The sequence below is a fragment of the Solanum pennellii genome, chromosome 4 (genome assembly GCF_001406875.1).
Source record: "Solanum pennellii chromosome 4, SPENNV200".
NCBI classification, from domain to species: domain Eukaryota; kingdom Viridiplantae; phylum Streptophyta; class Magnoliopsida; order Solanales; family Solanaceae; genus Solanum; species Solanum pennellii.
Window position 1 is genome coordinate 24,152,739 of NC_028640.1, and position 18,000 is coordinate 24,170,738.

The following is an 18,000-nucleotide window of genomic DNA, read 5'->3' on the forward strand; positions in this document are numbered from 1 at the left end:
ATCTTCTTGTACAGGTAGTTAGGTAGGCTTGACAGGAGAATGACAGTAGCTTACGAAGCCCAAATGAACTTACGGGTCGTTTGGTTGCTGGTCTAGAGCTATGCAAGTATTAGTTATACAGGAATTAGTTATCTAGGATTTTGTTATGCAGGTTTTAGTCACTCATGTATTAGTTATTCCATCTTCTATCATGTAGAAAATAATACATAAATTCTCCCACAACTTATACAAGTATAGTTACACAGGATCCTAAATTTCTATTCAAACACCATAATTGGTGTGTTGAATTTTATACATAGCAAAAAAAAATGCTATAGAAAAATGTACAAGTTCTGCAGGATTTACATGAATTATATCACCTCCTAGCCAGCAATAAAATGACCCCTTATAGTTTAGGAACCATCTTGAAAAATCAATAAAACGATATTTAATTTATAACAAAATGTCTCTCCTAGTTTTGTGCCCCACCCCAGCCCCTTGGGTAACATCTTTCCACTTTTTACCAGGTTGAAACCCTTTGGTTTGGAGACTAGAAAAGGACAGGTTGACACACCATAGCAGATTATTACCTTTGGTTCGGAGACTAGAAAAGCACAGAGCAAGGAAGAGAAACAAAATGAGGGAAAACGGGAAGAGTAGTAGAAAAGTACTAACTTTCCTTTTGGGGCTGAAAGAGTAAACAGGAAAGGAAATAAGAGATTTTGTTGATCCAGTGAGAAATTTTGCGTGTCCGAGAGGATTATAGTTTCCATTTAGCATACCCAATAAGAGAACAGAAATTTCTAGAACTTCTTCTTGGCATTCCTTTCTTACCTTCCAGACAAACCAGTTAGTCACAAGTACCAGTCACAGATTTTCCCAACGTTATAAAGAAAAGAAAAGGATCCCTAAATTTGGACAAGCAATAACTCAGCAAATAAAGGAATTCTGTGCAAGTAAAATAATTCTTTTTTGTTTTGTTTTTTAAAGGGTAAACAAAACATATCCTTGTAGAACGAAAAGTTGGAAAAAGAACATTAGTAGACACAAGAATGATAAAGTCAAAGCCCTAAATGACAAAAAGCACTATTTCACATGGCAAATAAACTCAAAATCCTAATATAAAAGACAGTAAAATATGGAGTTACAATAACAAACGTCATGCTCCAAACAAGTACATAGAGTAAGACCAAGGAAGTAGAAATCTTAATACCAATCAGAATATCTTCGACCATCTTTTTTCCCCTTTCTCTATATTTCCCCCTTTTTTTGGTTGGCTGGGAGGTCTTAGGTTCCCGCCATAGTTGTCAGTGCATATATTCCCATCAATTTTGATTATTGTATCATACTCTTTTAGGCCCAGGTTCCCGCATTTAATTTAAGAAGATCAGATCCCCTGACTAGAGTTGGAAATTGCTATAGAAAGAGAAAAATGCTGGTTCTTTATATAACTGTGTCTATATTTAGAGTTGTACACCAGTTAAAATGAAGATGTGTTCCTTTCTTAACAATAGCTTCTCAGAACTGCATTCAAGAGCAGAATGTCACAAAAATGAGAAAGAACGAGCAAGATGTAACAGATTTCCTTATGACAGAATGTACAAGTAGCAAAAGATAATGCTGTCCATATTAACCTTACCTTTCTAAAATATTCAAGGGCCTCTGCACTAACTTTGCATAGATCTGCGCAAAGCTGGACACCGGTGATGAGGACTCCATGGTGCTTCTCTTTTAGCAAGGCAGCTACAGGGTTAACAAAATTTTCGGCAAGATCTGGGACCTTCTTTATAATTCTTATAGAACAAAGTGCAGCCTACAGTAGACCAGTAGACCAAAGTAAAGTGAACAGATGTTGGTAACAAACATATGTAAGTGAGTAACAAAGGCACATCAGACCAGCAGTACTTAAATACACAGAAGAGAATACTTAAAGATCGAAGGATTATTTGGAATAATATGCATAAGTCAACCTTGTTCAAAGGAGGCCACAGAGAAAGGAAGAGTGCAAATTAGAAATGGAACCCGAGAGGATCGATTTTCTTATATAACAAACCCCACCCATAACGAAACCCCTCTTCTCCGCCCTCCTATGCAGAAGTCAATAGTGGCCCTTTCCCACTTTGCTTCCTTGGTGACTCCAACCTCCAACATCACATTTGGAGGTAGAAGTCCTTCAACTGGGCTACTCCTTTCTTAGTGGAGCCCAAATGATAGTTCACAAAAAAAAATTATGGTTGATTATGGGAAGTAATCATATAAATGCACGGTTCCAAAAGGATCTGATGAGATATGCCTACAGACCTAATGGTAATAGCTACTCATAAAACAATGAATGGTCTGCATTGGTGACTAAACTAAGCAAAAGTAGTCTGAGTCTGCTTTTCCCCGTATTTAACTTGATTCTGGAGTCAATTTTCTGTTGAGAGATCAATGTCAAGCAAGAACATTTAATTGCCTATGATAATCAATTGTCGATTTCTCATCCGTATTTATTCCCAATTCCTACATGGAGTTTGATGACAGCTCTGCAAAGAGCATAATGCAAATTTCACCATCTAGGATTGCATAAATGAAGGCTTCCATTATAAAGACTCCATCTCAACATTTTACTAACCAGCAACTTCTGATCTGAAGAACAGTCTCCATATTACTGTTGGTCAGGAAAAGTCACCTTCTAATAACAAATCCTGAAATTCCTGATAAATTCCTTGTTCCTCATGCACAGATTGGCTCAGACATCCCACAGACATCATAATAAAATTGAGCAAGTTCACTTTCTCTAACACAACACATAGAAATTCCTATTAAGCTATCAGTGTTTCCACACATGCGTTAAGCATTTTGTCTTTTCCTTTTAACTCACCATCCCCCCAGTTCTGTACAGATTAACCTCAACTTTAAAAACTGATTCATCAATGAGTTCTTTACAAAATTAAAATTTAACGAGTTTGTGTGAGCAAGCTTAGTCCCACAGAACTTCACATTGGAATGGAACTTCAACAACTTAAAAGAACTTCACATTGGAATGGAACTTCAACAACTTAAAAGAACTTTATCTATTAGCAAGAGATGTAAGACTTACCTTCTTTCGGATATTAGGATCTCTAAACTGAAGTAACCTTTCAATTTCAGGAGCTAAATCACGAGCCATTTCTGCAGAACAAATGTTTCCCAAGGCGCAAAGCGCAAGTCCAACAATATATTGGTTGGTGTGATTAAGATCTCTATTAAAAGTTAAGGTATCTTTTAAAATAAAATTCCATCTTCCGAACGAAGCGACCAGCAATAGACTTTTCTTATTCTATTGTTTCTTCTTTTGGGGAGATGAATCAAGTTGTTTTTGAAAAAACAAAAGAGAAGATATGAAAAAACCCGAATCCAGCAATTCTCTCTTCAATCATTTTAATTTAGTCTAATCATTCAAGTGACTTCTACTAATGTAGATAAAGAAAGAAATTAAGGAGAGACCACAATAAAAGCAGCAAGTCTGAAATGGATACTGTTTTATAGAATTTGTAACCAACATTAGAACTTCTTGTCTTTCATCAAGCAGCAACATTAGACCAAGATATCCTATTCGTTTCTCTGGGAATCCCGGAGATGCAATTAGCTTCAAGCATTCCATTTGACCGAAATGTGTAGGGTAACCAAGCATGTGAATAAACATTAGTTTTGCAAGATTGCGATGTCTATAATCTGGATCGTTTTCACTGATAGAAGCTCTAATAGCAGCACACTCCTTTCTTACTACGCCACGCTCTTCTGCTGCAGTTTTGCAAGCACGGATAGCCCGAATCATGTCCCTGCATTGGAACAATAACGGTAATCATCATCTTTATCACATCTATGCTATCTTATGAACTAAGCATCTTTAGTTAACCAAACATAATCTGACACAGAAACTTAGCATCAGCATCGTTACACACTTTTTCTTTTTTCCTGTGGGAATGGTTGTGCAAGGATGGGATAAGTAAAATGATATAGTCAGTCAGTAGGTGAAGAGAAATGTTGTTTCATAAAAGATTATTGTAATGCAGGTAATTCCTGTTTTCTGAACGCTTTCTGTGAAAAAATAAAATAATCTTTAATGGGTTACACCTCTTAGGATACATCCACACTGTTTCCTTACCCATCAGAAACAATTCCAAAACTAAATAATGAGAAAGAATGCTTGCCTAGTGCAGATTACCTCTCCTATGTGATTTGCGAGCTATTGCATAGAAGCGGGGTTTTACCCTGTGCGCACCCAAAAGGGTAGCGACTGCAGGTTTCCCTTGTCGTCAAGAAAAAATGTGGAGCATCATGCAGTTAAATAAAGAGAAAGAAAAACAGTTCTATTCTATATCAAATGAAATGTAAACTGTGATGCTGCTATACGACAAGGCTGCATAGGCACCAACAAAGCTGTAAAACAATCAATTCAGAGGTAACTGAAACCATATGTATAAGTACTACATCTGACCTGGAATATGTTGAAAACAGAACACATTTAAATTAAACCAAACTAAGCTAAAAGTGTGTTTATATTTCAAAAGTAAAACTTTTAGTTCAGTTTGGTTTAATTTAAAACAAGTAACTTGCCAACTACCAACCCTCGTGAAAACTAATGGGAGTCCGAAAAAGAAGCTAGCAAACTGCCAACTTGGACAAAACTAAAACCACAAGTTTTCAGAATAATGTGTAGACAAACACAACAACAACAACTACTATGCTTCAAGTCCAAACAAGTTTGAGTGAGCTTCCAGCCCCGTGCAACCAAGAACTAGTAGCATGCTCCAGTGTAGAAAAGAATAACCCCATCACATAGACTCATGAAAAAACACATTTTTTCATAACTTTGAATCTCTAGATTAAGCAAATCCTTACATCTGAAATATCATTCATCCATAGCTAAACAAATATCATATACAGATAACCTCAACTTTCATACTTATTAGCCATATTTAATATTAGTGACCAACAATTTTTCCAAAGCACCATATACTAAATACAAAGGTTATGGAAATCCAACATCATAACAAGCGACGATGTCCACACTCTCACTTTCTAAGGCCAAGTCATGGAGGAAAAGAAGAAACCAGCTCTTAGAGAAGCTACCACCAAAGGGTTTGAATACTATCTAAAAATGATATCAAGCAATAAGACAACAGAACAGACAACGTGGCACATTGGGAGGATCCTTCAGTTTGATCTTTCTCTCAGATTGGCATTACAGAACAATCTGAAAATCGGTGAAAGCATTTAGATGTTTAATTTATCAGAAATCTAGGATTATTAAGAAGCTTACTGTGCTAACAAAATAATGACGGAAAGTTCCATACATATCTTGATATTATACACCTCATTGTGGGACTATACTTGGTATGTTGTTGGTATCTCGATATAGATACAAAAAAATGGAGCAAGTGGCTGATCTTTATTTCTTATTTTTTGCCCAGATTGCAAAGTCTAAGACTATAACAATCAATGATGAGCATTAAAGAAATCGTAGAGAAAAAACAAACAATTAAATTTAGATTGCTATAAAATTAGCCTTTCTGGTGGTAAAAGACAAAAGCTAAGATTATAACTATCTAGTTAAGAGATCAAGGCCACTAATGGTACTAATCACTACAATACTGCATTCTAGGGAGCCACATCACATAACACTTGCATGATATTATTGCTTCATAGCTGTGCAGGTCATCTACTCAACACCATATTTCATGGTTTAAAGAACGCCTGATCATGGATTTTGAGTTTTTGGGTGTGTTCACTATGTAAAAAAATCCAATTTTTCCATGCTCAGTTGGACAAAATCTTTGGAAAACATTTTCTCTAGGAAAATAAGTACTTAAAAATAAGGATAATGGCTTCCCTAATGGAAGTATGGAAAACAAGTTTCACAAGTGGTATTCCACATTGATTATGTCCTCCCCACTCTCCATCACACCTTATCTTCAGGCCTACCCCCATCGTCCTATCCCCACCACCCCACCCCTTACGTGCACCTTCCATTGTATTTGTCTAGATTATAAGCAAATGGTTTTAGGATATATGTTTAGCTTACAAACCAAACACAAGAAAATAAGTAAGAAATCCAGTTATTTTCCTAGAATATATTTTCCTTCAAACAGAACACACCCTTTGTGTCCACTGAACCAGTATAGGTATGATCAGCATTTTCGTTTTGATCAATCATCCAATTCCAATAGTTCCCTCTTTCTCTTAACTAAGCCCAGAACCAACACAGTTCCAGACTTTAAGCTTAAACTATGCAACGTCAACCATTTCTGAAATGTTGTGTTTCAGCAAAGCACTAAACCAATAAACCCCATGAACAAGAAGAAAATTGAAAAAATAAACAAAAGTTTAAATTAAGTGACAAGACAATTATGAATTAAAGCTTAAATCCCTTACAACCAAGTTACATATTACCTGAAAACATCTCTTAAATAAATGCAACATTAACCCAAACATGGATACCAATCCATCACCAATAACAACACAACAACAATCACCCTTAATTGAAAACTAGTCAGGTGGACTATATAGATCCTCTAAGAAACAATGGAATCATGCAACAAAAGAATAATAACAATAACAATGACAATGCGAGAAAATGTGGAACTTGGTACAATTACTAACCTGAGACGCGTGCCGGAGGAAAAGGGGTTCATGATTGGGTCCGCCTTGAAACTATGAGAAAGCTCGATCAGATCCAGAGTGCTGACTATTTTAACTGTTTACGAGTAGATTTAATTGCAAAATGAGAGCAGAATCTATCAATGGAGATCTGAGGAAGATGCAATTAAAGCATCTGAGAATCAATCAGTTGCTAATTGGGTTGAAATTGGTCGTTTTGGATCTGAAAATGAACAAAACATGAAGAAGAAAGAGAAATAACAGGAGTCGAGATGATTTTATGCAAAATTGAATTGAATGAACAAACTGTGTATCACATGAAAAAAAAATATCTTATTTTTGTTTCCAAATGAAATTACTGCTCAAACTTTACTCCGTTTCAATTTGTTCTTATTTTTTCTTGGTAATCCGATTTCTTTTTGATATTTAAGATTGGAAAAATAAAAATATTTTATTACACACGATATATTTTTAATTTAATATTATAAAATTTTGAAAAATATAATTAAGTTTTTGAAATTGAACTAAATCTATATAAATAAGAAAAAATGAACAGAATATCACATAAATATACTCTGCTTCAATTAAGACCAATATATAACCTTAATAAAAGGTACAAAGTTCGAACTCATTTAATAAAAGTACTTTATCCTTTCAATATTATGTTTGGCACAAAATTAGTTGGCACAGTCAAAATTTTTGAATGGTGACAGATACATAACTCAACAAGGTAAATCAATCGTGTTTCGTGTGATGTGAACTACGTTAATAATTTATTTTTGAACATTTTATAATATAAGTTTTATCGAGAGGTATATCCTACGATAGCTTATCATAAATATTTTATTCAAAGAAGAAATAAAATATTTTTTAATCTTAAAACGAAAAAGATTTGATTCTAAAGGCATCTCTAACCCTATCATCTATTTTAGTCTCTAAATATAGGGTTCTCTATTTTTTTCAGACAATCAAACTCCAACTCAATTTTTTATTTCTCTCTAAAAAGGGAATATTTTTTCTCTCTCCTCAATATTATATTATTATTTATATTTTATTCTTATTTTCTTATTTCATAATATAAATCATTTCTTCTTTTTGAAAATAATCACTTTCTAATCTTGATGTAATACAAAATTTTACTTTTTTTTAAATTGTTCATTTAATACAAAATTATATTTTATTTTAAATAACATAAATTTTGATAAGTATTATATATAATACATATTAACGAACAATTCAAATAAAAAGTGAAATCATTGATAAAATATAATTGCATCATAAATATTGTATTATCATAAAAATTATTTCAGATTTTACATAAATATTCAACTTTGAAGACTATTACGTTACTATCATGAATGTTTTATTAATGTATTGCGGAGTTCAAAATGAGCATTTTTTGTCCTTAATTTTTATGTGTAGCTAAAAATTGTATAAATTAACAATTTCATCTTATATCCAATTATTTTGTGTACTAATTTACTTCCAATACTACATTTTGAACTATTGAATCAAATATTTTCATGTTATTTAAAAAGTGCAGTTTAATAATTTATCACTATAACATAAAAACAGATTTTTTAAATTAACATGTAAATTTTGTGCGTACTTCATAACGAAAAACAATTAATCTAAATTACATATTTAAAATGACCGAAAAAATTAAAAATCAATAATATGCTTTAGATGTTATATTACATAAAAAATAATTACAAATATTAGAGACTTAATTAATAATCTTATATAGTATAAATAATATTAAAATAACTTTAAGTTACATATTTAAAGTGATGATTTCTTTTTAAAAAATAAAATAAAAAATAATCAATTTGATGGAAGTAGTAACTTGTTAAATGTTTGCATTGTAAAATAATTACAAATGATAAAGATTAAATTAGTAATATAATAGAAATAATATTATAATAATCAAAAAGTAAAATAAAGAGATGAATAGTAATCCTCCAAACTTGTCACCTTTCTATAGTTGAAGAATAGAGAGTTAAATAGAGAGTGGTTGGAGAATCCATTCTCTATTTTACTCTCCAAATATAGAAAATGTAGAGCAAAATAGAAATGGGTTGGAGATGGTCTAAGTGTTTATGAATTTTTTTATTAATTCTTCATCTTACTATAATTGTTCATTACCAAACTCTTTAGAAAATATATGTAATTGTTTCATTGTCTATATTATATTTTCAAAAAGTGATACAGACATTTTACTAATTAGTTGCGAGAGTTTTCTCCTATTGAAGACTTGTACATGCAGAATGTAAATATTATACATCTTATAAAATTAATTTTTTTATTTGTTTAATAAAAATATAAAAACACATCTCTTGGAGATCAAGGAATTAACGTATGTCGCTCAAATAATTTGGATTAAATGATTTTTTGGCAAGTCTCTTATTCAAAATCATATGCAGTCAATGACACTACTTTGATAGGCAAAAGACATATTTTGTTGTTTATGTTTCGATCAATGTGGTTAAAACTTTATTTATTGGGGACTTTTAATCTAAAGTTTATAAGGAGATAATAATTTCTTTAATATTTGATTAATATAGATTCATCCTACTTTGAGGGGTTATTCATTGACTCCAATCCAACATTTGAACCCCAAACATTTGATTAAGATTGAGTACAATATTTATCATTCCACTACATTCCTTTACTTTTTGGAAGTCACTAATTGATTGAATATCTCAATAAGATAGAAATTTGATTAAATAAAAATCCAAGGTAGTGTGGGACCGCCATAGGTTTGAACACTCATAGTCCTTTCTTGGACATCTCATGGATCTTTTAGCCACTAAAAACTCTATGAAGATCAAATCATTTATTTTACAAGTTTAAGAAGTCTAATTTACATGACACTGATAGTCTAATGATTACATCAAACTCTTGACCAACATATATTTTCTTCAACTTAATGATTAAAAGCATAAACATAAACAATAAAGTTTAAAATATGTACTCAAAAATAAAATTAATAAAATATGCATAAATTAATTACTATAAAAAACATATTAGGATGATAATAATTAAATGAAACATAAAGGAAAAGCTTGAGCACACTAAATGGACATTATTCCCTTAAGGAAATTATTTCATTCTAGAACTCGAGGTTTAAAGGGAATAGATTCTCTCAAAACAAAACGATTCTATTCACCAGTGTGTTGATACAAAAACAATGGCGCCATGCATACTTTAAATACTTAATTAAAATGTTAAAAAGCTTATAGGCATAAGTGAGGCTCTACCCATTTTGGGGGTCTTACACTTTTTTCTCAGATTTTCGTGGGATTTTTTAATGTAACAAGGTATGGTAATCCTTCATCCCTAGATAACCATTCATCTATAGAGTCCTTTCAAAGATTTTTCAAATATTATTCTAATTCAAAAAACTCATCTTTCAATCTAGCCATGTGTTCATTATTAAAGTTATTTCAATAGCATTCTAATGATGATTTTATGATTAATCTATGTTTTAAACATTATTTTCAATCCAAATTCATGAAGAAGCCATGATTTTTTTATCCTCTCAAATTATGATATGTTATGGATATTGTGATCTTGATAGGATGATGATTAGATTATGATCAATTGCCTAGTTTTATATTCCTTTATTCCAATTGATTATGAATTGTTGGGAATTGATCAAGATGATCATTATCTTGGGGATTTGGTAAAATGACTTATTTCTTCTTATTAGCTTATATTATATATTGAATTGTGATGATTGATATGGTCCACTTATAGTGGCGGTGTTTACATTCTTATACATGTTTATGTGTTATGATCATGGCCTTGAAGGAATTGAACACAAGATAAATTTGTACGATGATTCCATGTTTAGGAAGTTGAAGGATGTAGCCTTCAGACTAGTATCATGTCTAAGTGAATTGATGTTATGTGAATTTGTGTGTATAGTCTTCCACACTAGTTGCATGATTTAGGTGTCTGTATTGAGTATATGTGATGATCATGATTAGGGTTATGTGATATATCGTGGTTTCACGGTATTATTAATACTTTTTCCTTAAGTTTAGTGTGTCCAAAAGCCTTTTTGTGCTAATTTTTATGTAAGTTTCTCTTTATTTGCATGAAATCTGTCTAAAAGATGAATTCGGAGGTTTTTGAGCGAGAAATACAGAAAAGTACCACCTACGAGCTTGTGACGGTTCGTCGTGCATGTAACGGTCCGTAGGTGGCATCGTAGTGCAGCTGCTGAAGGAAGATGGGGAAGTCTGACCAAGTGTGGGGTTACGGAAGGCGTGACGGACCGTCGTAGTCATGACGGTCCATCCTGCTGGTTCGTCATGAAGATCAGAGAAGTAGTCCAGTACCCAAATTCCAAGAGTTCAAGTGTTTTGGAACGGAGACCCTCGACGGACCGTTGTGCCTGTGACGATCCGTCATACATGCCGTCGAGGGTAATGAAGAGAGCAGCAGAAGAAATTGCACAAGTATGGGACGACGAAGTCCATGACGGTCCATCGTGATCACGACGATCCGTCGCGAGGTCCGTCGATTTAGCCGCGTTTTGACAGATTTCCAGCAAATAGAGTCCTTATTTAATTAGGTTTTTATTTTTTATAAATAGTTCAAAAAATCTCGTTTTTGAGGTGAGACCTTTGATTATTGTTAGACTCTGGATTATTTGGTTAGACTCTTGATTATTTTTTAGACCCTTTGTGAGACTCTTGAATATTTTGAGACTCTTGTAATTGATTGTTGGTGATTTTTGTTGATTAATCAAGCGAACTTTCAGATTTTACTCTTTCTCATTGAAGTAAGTACATGAATTTTTATACCATATATTTGAATATTGTGATTATGACTATGGCTAACTAAACTCCATAACTAGGGTTGTGGGAACCATGGGCGAATAATGAGGTAAAACCTAACTAAAATAACAATTCTAGAATAGTGTCTTGCATGTATTGATAATTCTTTCGCTTAGAAGTCTTTTTAACGGATGGCCAACGTTAGAACTCGCCTTAATGCTACTTGCCGGACCAAGGAGGTAGATAATAGGAAAAGAATTATCAACATAGATTTAGTGTATACTATCTAATAGGCTAGTGTTGATTGGTACGAGGTAATAACTTAGTCAAATATCGAATACGATGCTTAATATGAGGTAAAGATAAGGGTTAGTATAGCAACACACGTAGCCGGACCAAGGTGCGGAGTGAAATTTTCTAGATGCCGGACCAAGGATTTAGAAATACATAACTTATCACTTTGCATGCAAGATACTAGGAAAGAATTGTTATAGTTAGAATTATCAAGTTATGAACCTGTGGGGAACACGTAAACCCTAGTTACTTTGATTAACTGATTAAAATCCAACTTTCAAACTCATTAAGTGTCTCTTTCAATTTAGTTAATTCTTTTTACTTATTAGGAAATACAAACCCCCCTTTTTACATTTTTATGTTTTTACTTTCTAAGGAAGTTATCAACCGAACAATAGTAATAACAAGTTAAAGTTAAGTCTAGACTATTTTCCTCGTGGGAACGATCCCAACCTCACTAGTTGGGTTATTTACTTGACACGACCGCTTTACTTCTTATTTGAGAAGTAAGTTTGAGCGTATCAAATTTTGGCGCCGCTGCCGGGGAATATAGCTTTTAGATTAACTTGAACTTATTACTATAGTTTAGTTGATATTTTCTTGATTTTACTTTGTTTTATTGTTTTTGATTTCTTTTCAGAACTATCCTCCTTGTATGCCAAATACACGGAGAGGAAGAGAACCGTTGTTTCCCTACGATCACGAGTTAGAGCGTACACTGCGCAATATGAATCGTAATTTGGGAATAAATGATGAGGATCCGAACCAGAACATCCCAGCTCCGGTTGATGTTCATGGTCAGATGTTACCCGATGCTCCGGGTGAACATCAACAGAGGGGACAGAATCCCGCTCCACGGCCCCAAGCATACTACAGAGGCTATGATGACATAGCAGATTCGGATGGGCCACTGGTTTTGCCTCCTCTACCCACAGGCCACACTTTTGTGGTAACTAGTAGTCTGATGCAAATGCTCACTGCCAGAGGTTTGTTTTCAGGGCTACCTTCTGAGGATCCACATGCCCATATAGCTAAGGTAAGGGCAGTGTGTAAAAGTTGTGTGGGGAGGCCTGATTTGGATCTAGATGTAATAGGGCTCAGAGTGTTTCCTCTCTCACTGACGGGAGAGGCTGCTATTTGGTTCACTGAGCTCCCATACAACTCCATCTTTACTTGGAACCAACTAAGGGATGTCTTCTTATCACGCTACTATCCGGTCTCCAAGAAACTAAACCACAAAGACAGAGTGAATAACTTTGTGGCACTACCAGGAGAGTCAGTTAGTAGTTCTTGGGATAGATTCACCTCATTCTTGAGAAGTGTTCCAAATCACCGTATAGATGATGAGTCACTGAAGGAATACTTCTATCGGGGACAGGATGATAACAACAAAGCGGTGTTGGACACTATAGCAGGTGGATCTTATGGAGAATGCCCTTATGCTGAGATCGCCGAAAAATTAGAGAAAATCTCCCGGAATAACAAAGCTTGGAGTACTAGGAAGTCTGATACAGGGAGAAACACCTTCGCAGTGCAGTCCACTCACAACCCAGCCACAGATGAGATTCGTGAAGAAATGGCTCAGATGAGAACCGAGCTTGGGTTGGTACTAAAACATGTCACTGGGGGTGCAGAAAAGATAAATGCAGTCAACTACTTGGCTAAACCACCACCTCCTAATGATGAATGCTATTATGCGGAGGACACTTATTCAGTAAATGAGCAGATGGGGGGTTTCCGACCAAGCGCCCAAGGCTCAAATCAGGATAATTGGCGCCAAGGTCAAGGGAACCAAGGTCGGAACTATGGTAACTACAACCGTGAGGGTCATTATGTCCGAGATGGAAACTACAACCGCGACAACAACTTCAACAGGGGTAACTACGGTAACAGAAATGATAGGAATGGGCCCCATGTTCCTCCTCAAAATCGTGATGTTACTCCTAGGGATGGTGGAGATAGTATGGCACGAGTTGAGGATATTTTGCACAAAATGATGAGGAGGTTTGATGCTAGTGATGAGAACATTAAAGAGTTAAGGAGTGATTTAGCGGGTATTGGGCAAAAAGTCGATGTACATGCAATATCGATTAAGCAGATCGAGTTGCAAATGGCCCAATTATCTGCGACTGTGAACACACGGCAACCGGGAACTCTTCCTAGCAACACTGTCTAAAATCCGAAAAATGATGCACACTGTATGGTAATCACTACTCGGGGTGGTAAGCAAACCATTGACCCACCTATGCCGTCTAATGAGGAAAAGGTGAGAAAGGATAATGATAAGGTGGTAAAGGGTAGTGGTGAAGCAGAAGATAGCACTGGAAAAGATGCAGAAGTCCCTTAAAGGTGATTCCCATGTAAATATCGGCGTTTTATAACAATGCTGAAGCAACTTTCTATCAATGTCCCTTTGGTAGAAGCTCTAGAACAAATGCCCGGTTATGCCAAGTTTATGAAAGATCTGGTTACAAAGAAAAGATCGGTCACTTTCGAGGATGATGATAGAATGCAGCATTGTAGCGCTATTTCTACAAGATCTCTCGCATAAAAGAAAGAAAATCTGGGTGCATTCACTATTCCTTGTACAGTCGGGTCATTACACTTTGTGAAAGCATTATGTGATCTGGGGGCAAGCATAAATCTCATGCCCCTCTCGATTTACAAGAAGTTGGGTTTGGGTGACCCAAAGCCCACTGCGATGCGGCTACTGATGGCTGATCGAACAGTGAAAAGGCCTATAGGGATACTCCACGATGTGCTAGTAAAAGTGGAGTCGTTCATATTTCCGGCGGATTTTGTTATTCTTGATTGTGAAGACAATTTCGAAGTGCCTATTATTCTTGGGAGGCCATTCCTTGCTACGGGTAGAGCTTTAGCTTTAGTTGATATGGAAAAGGGGCAGATGAAATTCCGGTTGAACAATGAAGAAGCGACCTTCAACATTTGTAGGTCCATGAGGCAGAGTGGTGAGCTCCAATCGATATCTGCTATATCCCACAAAGAAAAGAGGAAGTAGGATAATGACCTAAAAAGTGAAAAACAAGAGTTTATGGTTGGGGATTTGGTGTTGTTAGACAGTTCAAGGTTGCATTGGCTTTCGGGCAAGCTCAATTCCAAACGGACTGGCCCTTACTTGATTACCCAAGTATTCCCTCATGGAGCAGTTGAGTTAAAAACCAAGGAGGGAGTGCGGCTTAAGCTGAATAGAGAACGAATTAAACTCTATTTTGGGAATACTGCATCGGTGAATGAAGTGATAGAGGCATACCATCTTGATGAAGGCTGAGTAATCAAGTGTCCTCAGTATTGCTGCAACGTTAAATCAGGCGTTTGTTGGGAGGCAACCCAATACTTATAGTTTTTCTTTATAGTAATGGTAGCATTTTCTACTAATGGGTTTTAAATTTGCAGGCACATCACCAGGAAATTCTGCAGAAAATTACTCTGCACCAGTCACTGACAAATACAGCGACAGACCGTTGCGCCTGTGACGAACCGTCGCATGAATCCGTCGTGTCAGGTACGTCTTTCAGTTATTTTCAAAATAGGGAACACGCGACGGAACCAACGACGTACCGTCACAACTGAGACAGAGCGTCGTCGGGGAATCATCGCGTCATTAATGAAGCGTACCCGACCCGGCTGGGTTTTGTTTTAAAAATTCAACATTTAAAACCCCCACCCCTTCATTTAACCCCATTACTTCACTCTTTCTCCCATTTCCCTCCCTTTTCAATTTCCAAAGATCATAACCCCTCTCTCTTACAACCGATCATTTTCCCCATATTCTCCAAATTCCTAAAATTCATCATCTACTAGTCGGAGCTGCTGCTACGAGTCTCTACTTGATCACCAAGTACCTTTCTCTCTTGTTTTTCTCAAATTCTCAGGTATGTGGCTCTAATTTCTTCTCATTTATTTTGCATTTTTGTTTATCAACTAGTATTAGCCTAGTTCTTCTTGATATGTTCATTCTTTAATAAATTTCTGTCTGACCTAGGTTGAAAATCCTCGAAATTGCCGTGTTAAAACTCTAGAAATAGGTGCTTTAGCATTGCTAATTTATTAGGTATTTGGGTTAGACAAATGTAGGTTAAAACACTACCAATTCGATTTGGGTCATAGGGGATGAATGGGGCATCCCTAGTTCTGTCACTGAGTTCCAGAACGAGACCCCGATGACGGACCGTCGTACCCACGACGGACCGTCAATGGGTCCATTCCAACAGCCCTAACACCCCACTGTCCAATTTTCTCCAATTGTCCACCAACGGCCACATGCGACGGACCGTCGTTCCCACGACGGTCCGTTCTGCACAACCGTTCTGGTTGTCAGAGACCCTATTCCTAAGGGTCTCTCACTTTTTCTAAGTGTCCTCCAACGGACACATGCGACGGACCGTCATTCCCACGACGGTCCGTCCTGCAAAACCGTTCTTGTTGTCAGAGACCCTGTTCCTAAGGGTCTCTCATTTTTTCTAAGTGTCCTCCAACAGACACATGTGACGGACCGTCATTCCCACGACGGTCCGTCCTGCACAACCGTTCTGGTTGTCAGAGACCCTGTTCCTAAGGGTCTCTCTCTATTTTTCTAAGTGTTCTCAAACGGACAACTACGACGGACCGTCATACCCACGACGGTCCGTCCTGCATAACCGTTATGACGGTTAGAGACCCCTCTCTTAAGGGTCTCCATACTTTTTCTAAGTGTCCTCTTATGGACAACTATGACGGACCGTCATACCCTCGACGGTCCGTCCTGCATGACCGTTATGATGGTCAGAGACCCCTCTCCTAAGGGTCTCCATATTTTTTTCAAGTGTCCTATGACGGACACCTACGACGGACCATCGTACCTATGACGGTCCGTCCTGCATATACCGTCATACTTGTCAGAGACTCTCCTTCAGGGTTCTCCATATAAACATAGTCTAAGTAAGACATGACGGACCCCATGACGGTTCGTCGTACTCACGACGAGCCGTCACCTGGTCCGTCGTGTTTCACTGTTACTATAGAAATGTCATTACATCTTAACTCTTTTATTTATTTTGTGTGGTTTTGCTTGTCGTGTTTGCTCCTTCTAGTACTAATATTGATTCTTTACAGGTACTATCTATTATGGCACCAAAACAAGATCGAGTCTACGCACGCGGGCGATCGAAGTCTGTCGCCCCGTCTGCCCGCCTGGTCATTGGCTCTGATGATGAGCGTGACCCCGAGTACGTGCCCCCAGGCACTTCCACCCCATCCCGTGCTGCACGTGCTGCCAGAGCCACACCCAAAAAGGTGGCGTCCGGCGTAGTCACTGCCTCCCAGTCTGATGAGGAGCGCACACTGACCGGCACACCTTCTGGGTCAGCTACTAATGAAGAAGGAGCGTCTGGCTTCTTAGGAGTTTCGTGGTCGGAGGAAGCCTCCGGATCTGTTGAGGTTCCCGCACCCGCCACCGCTGCAGAGTCTGCCATGTCTGATGAGGCCAACAGTTCGGAATACACACCCGGTTCACCAAATCGTGCTCTCACCCCGGTTACCGACCAGCCCAACCGGTGGTGTGTCGACGGGCAGTATCAAGTCTATTCCGATGCAAAGTTCTTGAATGACAAAGGAGTCATGACTCGGACACTTACATTGGAGCAGCGGGTCCTTACGGGAAGTCTCCCGACGATGCCAGAGATCCACAATCTCTTCACCAGACATCGACTGGAGCGGATAGCGCGTCCGTTGGGACGTTATAGTGAAGAGTTGGTCCGAGAGTTCTATGCCTCATACATAGCGACTCTCAGATCACAGATTGATAGGCGGGCTGCCCCCGCCAAACAGGCCCCACTGGAGCAGGTCCGAGTACGTGGCATTCAGGTTGATATCTCCCTGCCTGCCATCCGCCGGTATCTATACGGCGAGAATGTTGATGCCAACCGGACCCCTCTCACTGCCGAGTTTGACTACCAATGGCAGATTGTCAAAGATGGCCAATTCCTGCGTGAGCCATCGCTGAGAGAGACCACTAAGAGGTGGATGGCCCTACATTTGTCCGTTGATGGAGAGGGTGCTGACTGGGTGACCGAGCCGAAGGGAGCCATCAAGAAGGCCAACCTGACCTTCACGGCGAAGTGTTTGTGGTTGATTGTCCGCCACAGCCTTTCCCCATAACCGCTAATAATATAGTCACATGGGATCGAGCAGTACTGATGGCGGTGATGATAGCCGGATTTGAGGTGGATTTTGCTTGGCTTCTACAGGCAGTCATGCACGAGAGGGCTTTTAAGGTCACAACTACCTACCCTTTCCCGTGCATGATATTTTCTCTATG

The 18,000-nt window shown here is 37.3% G+C and overlaps 1 protein-coding gene across 2 annotated transcripts in view; it reads right to left on the reverse strand.

The window, feature by feature from the left end:
- Positions 1-6,986, reverse strand: part of LOC107017881 (AP-1 complex subunit gamma-2-like) — a 41,442-nt gene extending 34,456 nt beyond the window's left edge. For both annotated transcript variants that reach the window (XM_015218164.2, XM_027916281.1), the window contains exons 1-4: positions 6,607-6,986; positions 3,480-3,782; positions 3,062-3,203; positions 1,619-1,792 (exon numbers count right to left, since the gene is read on the reverse strand). In XM_015218164.2, the coding sequence (XP_015073650.1) occupies positions 1,619-1,792; positions 3,062-3,203; positions 3,480-3,782; positions 6,607-6,638 (651 nt within the window). In that variant the 5' untranslated portion in view covers positions 6,639-6,986. The remainder of the gene's footprint in view (positions 1-1,618; positions 1,793-3,061; positions 3,204-3,479; positions 3,783-6,606) is intronic.
- Between the last annotated feature and the right edge of the window lie 11,014 nt (positions 6,987-18,000).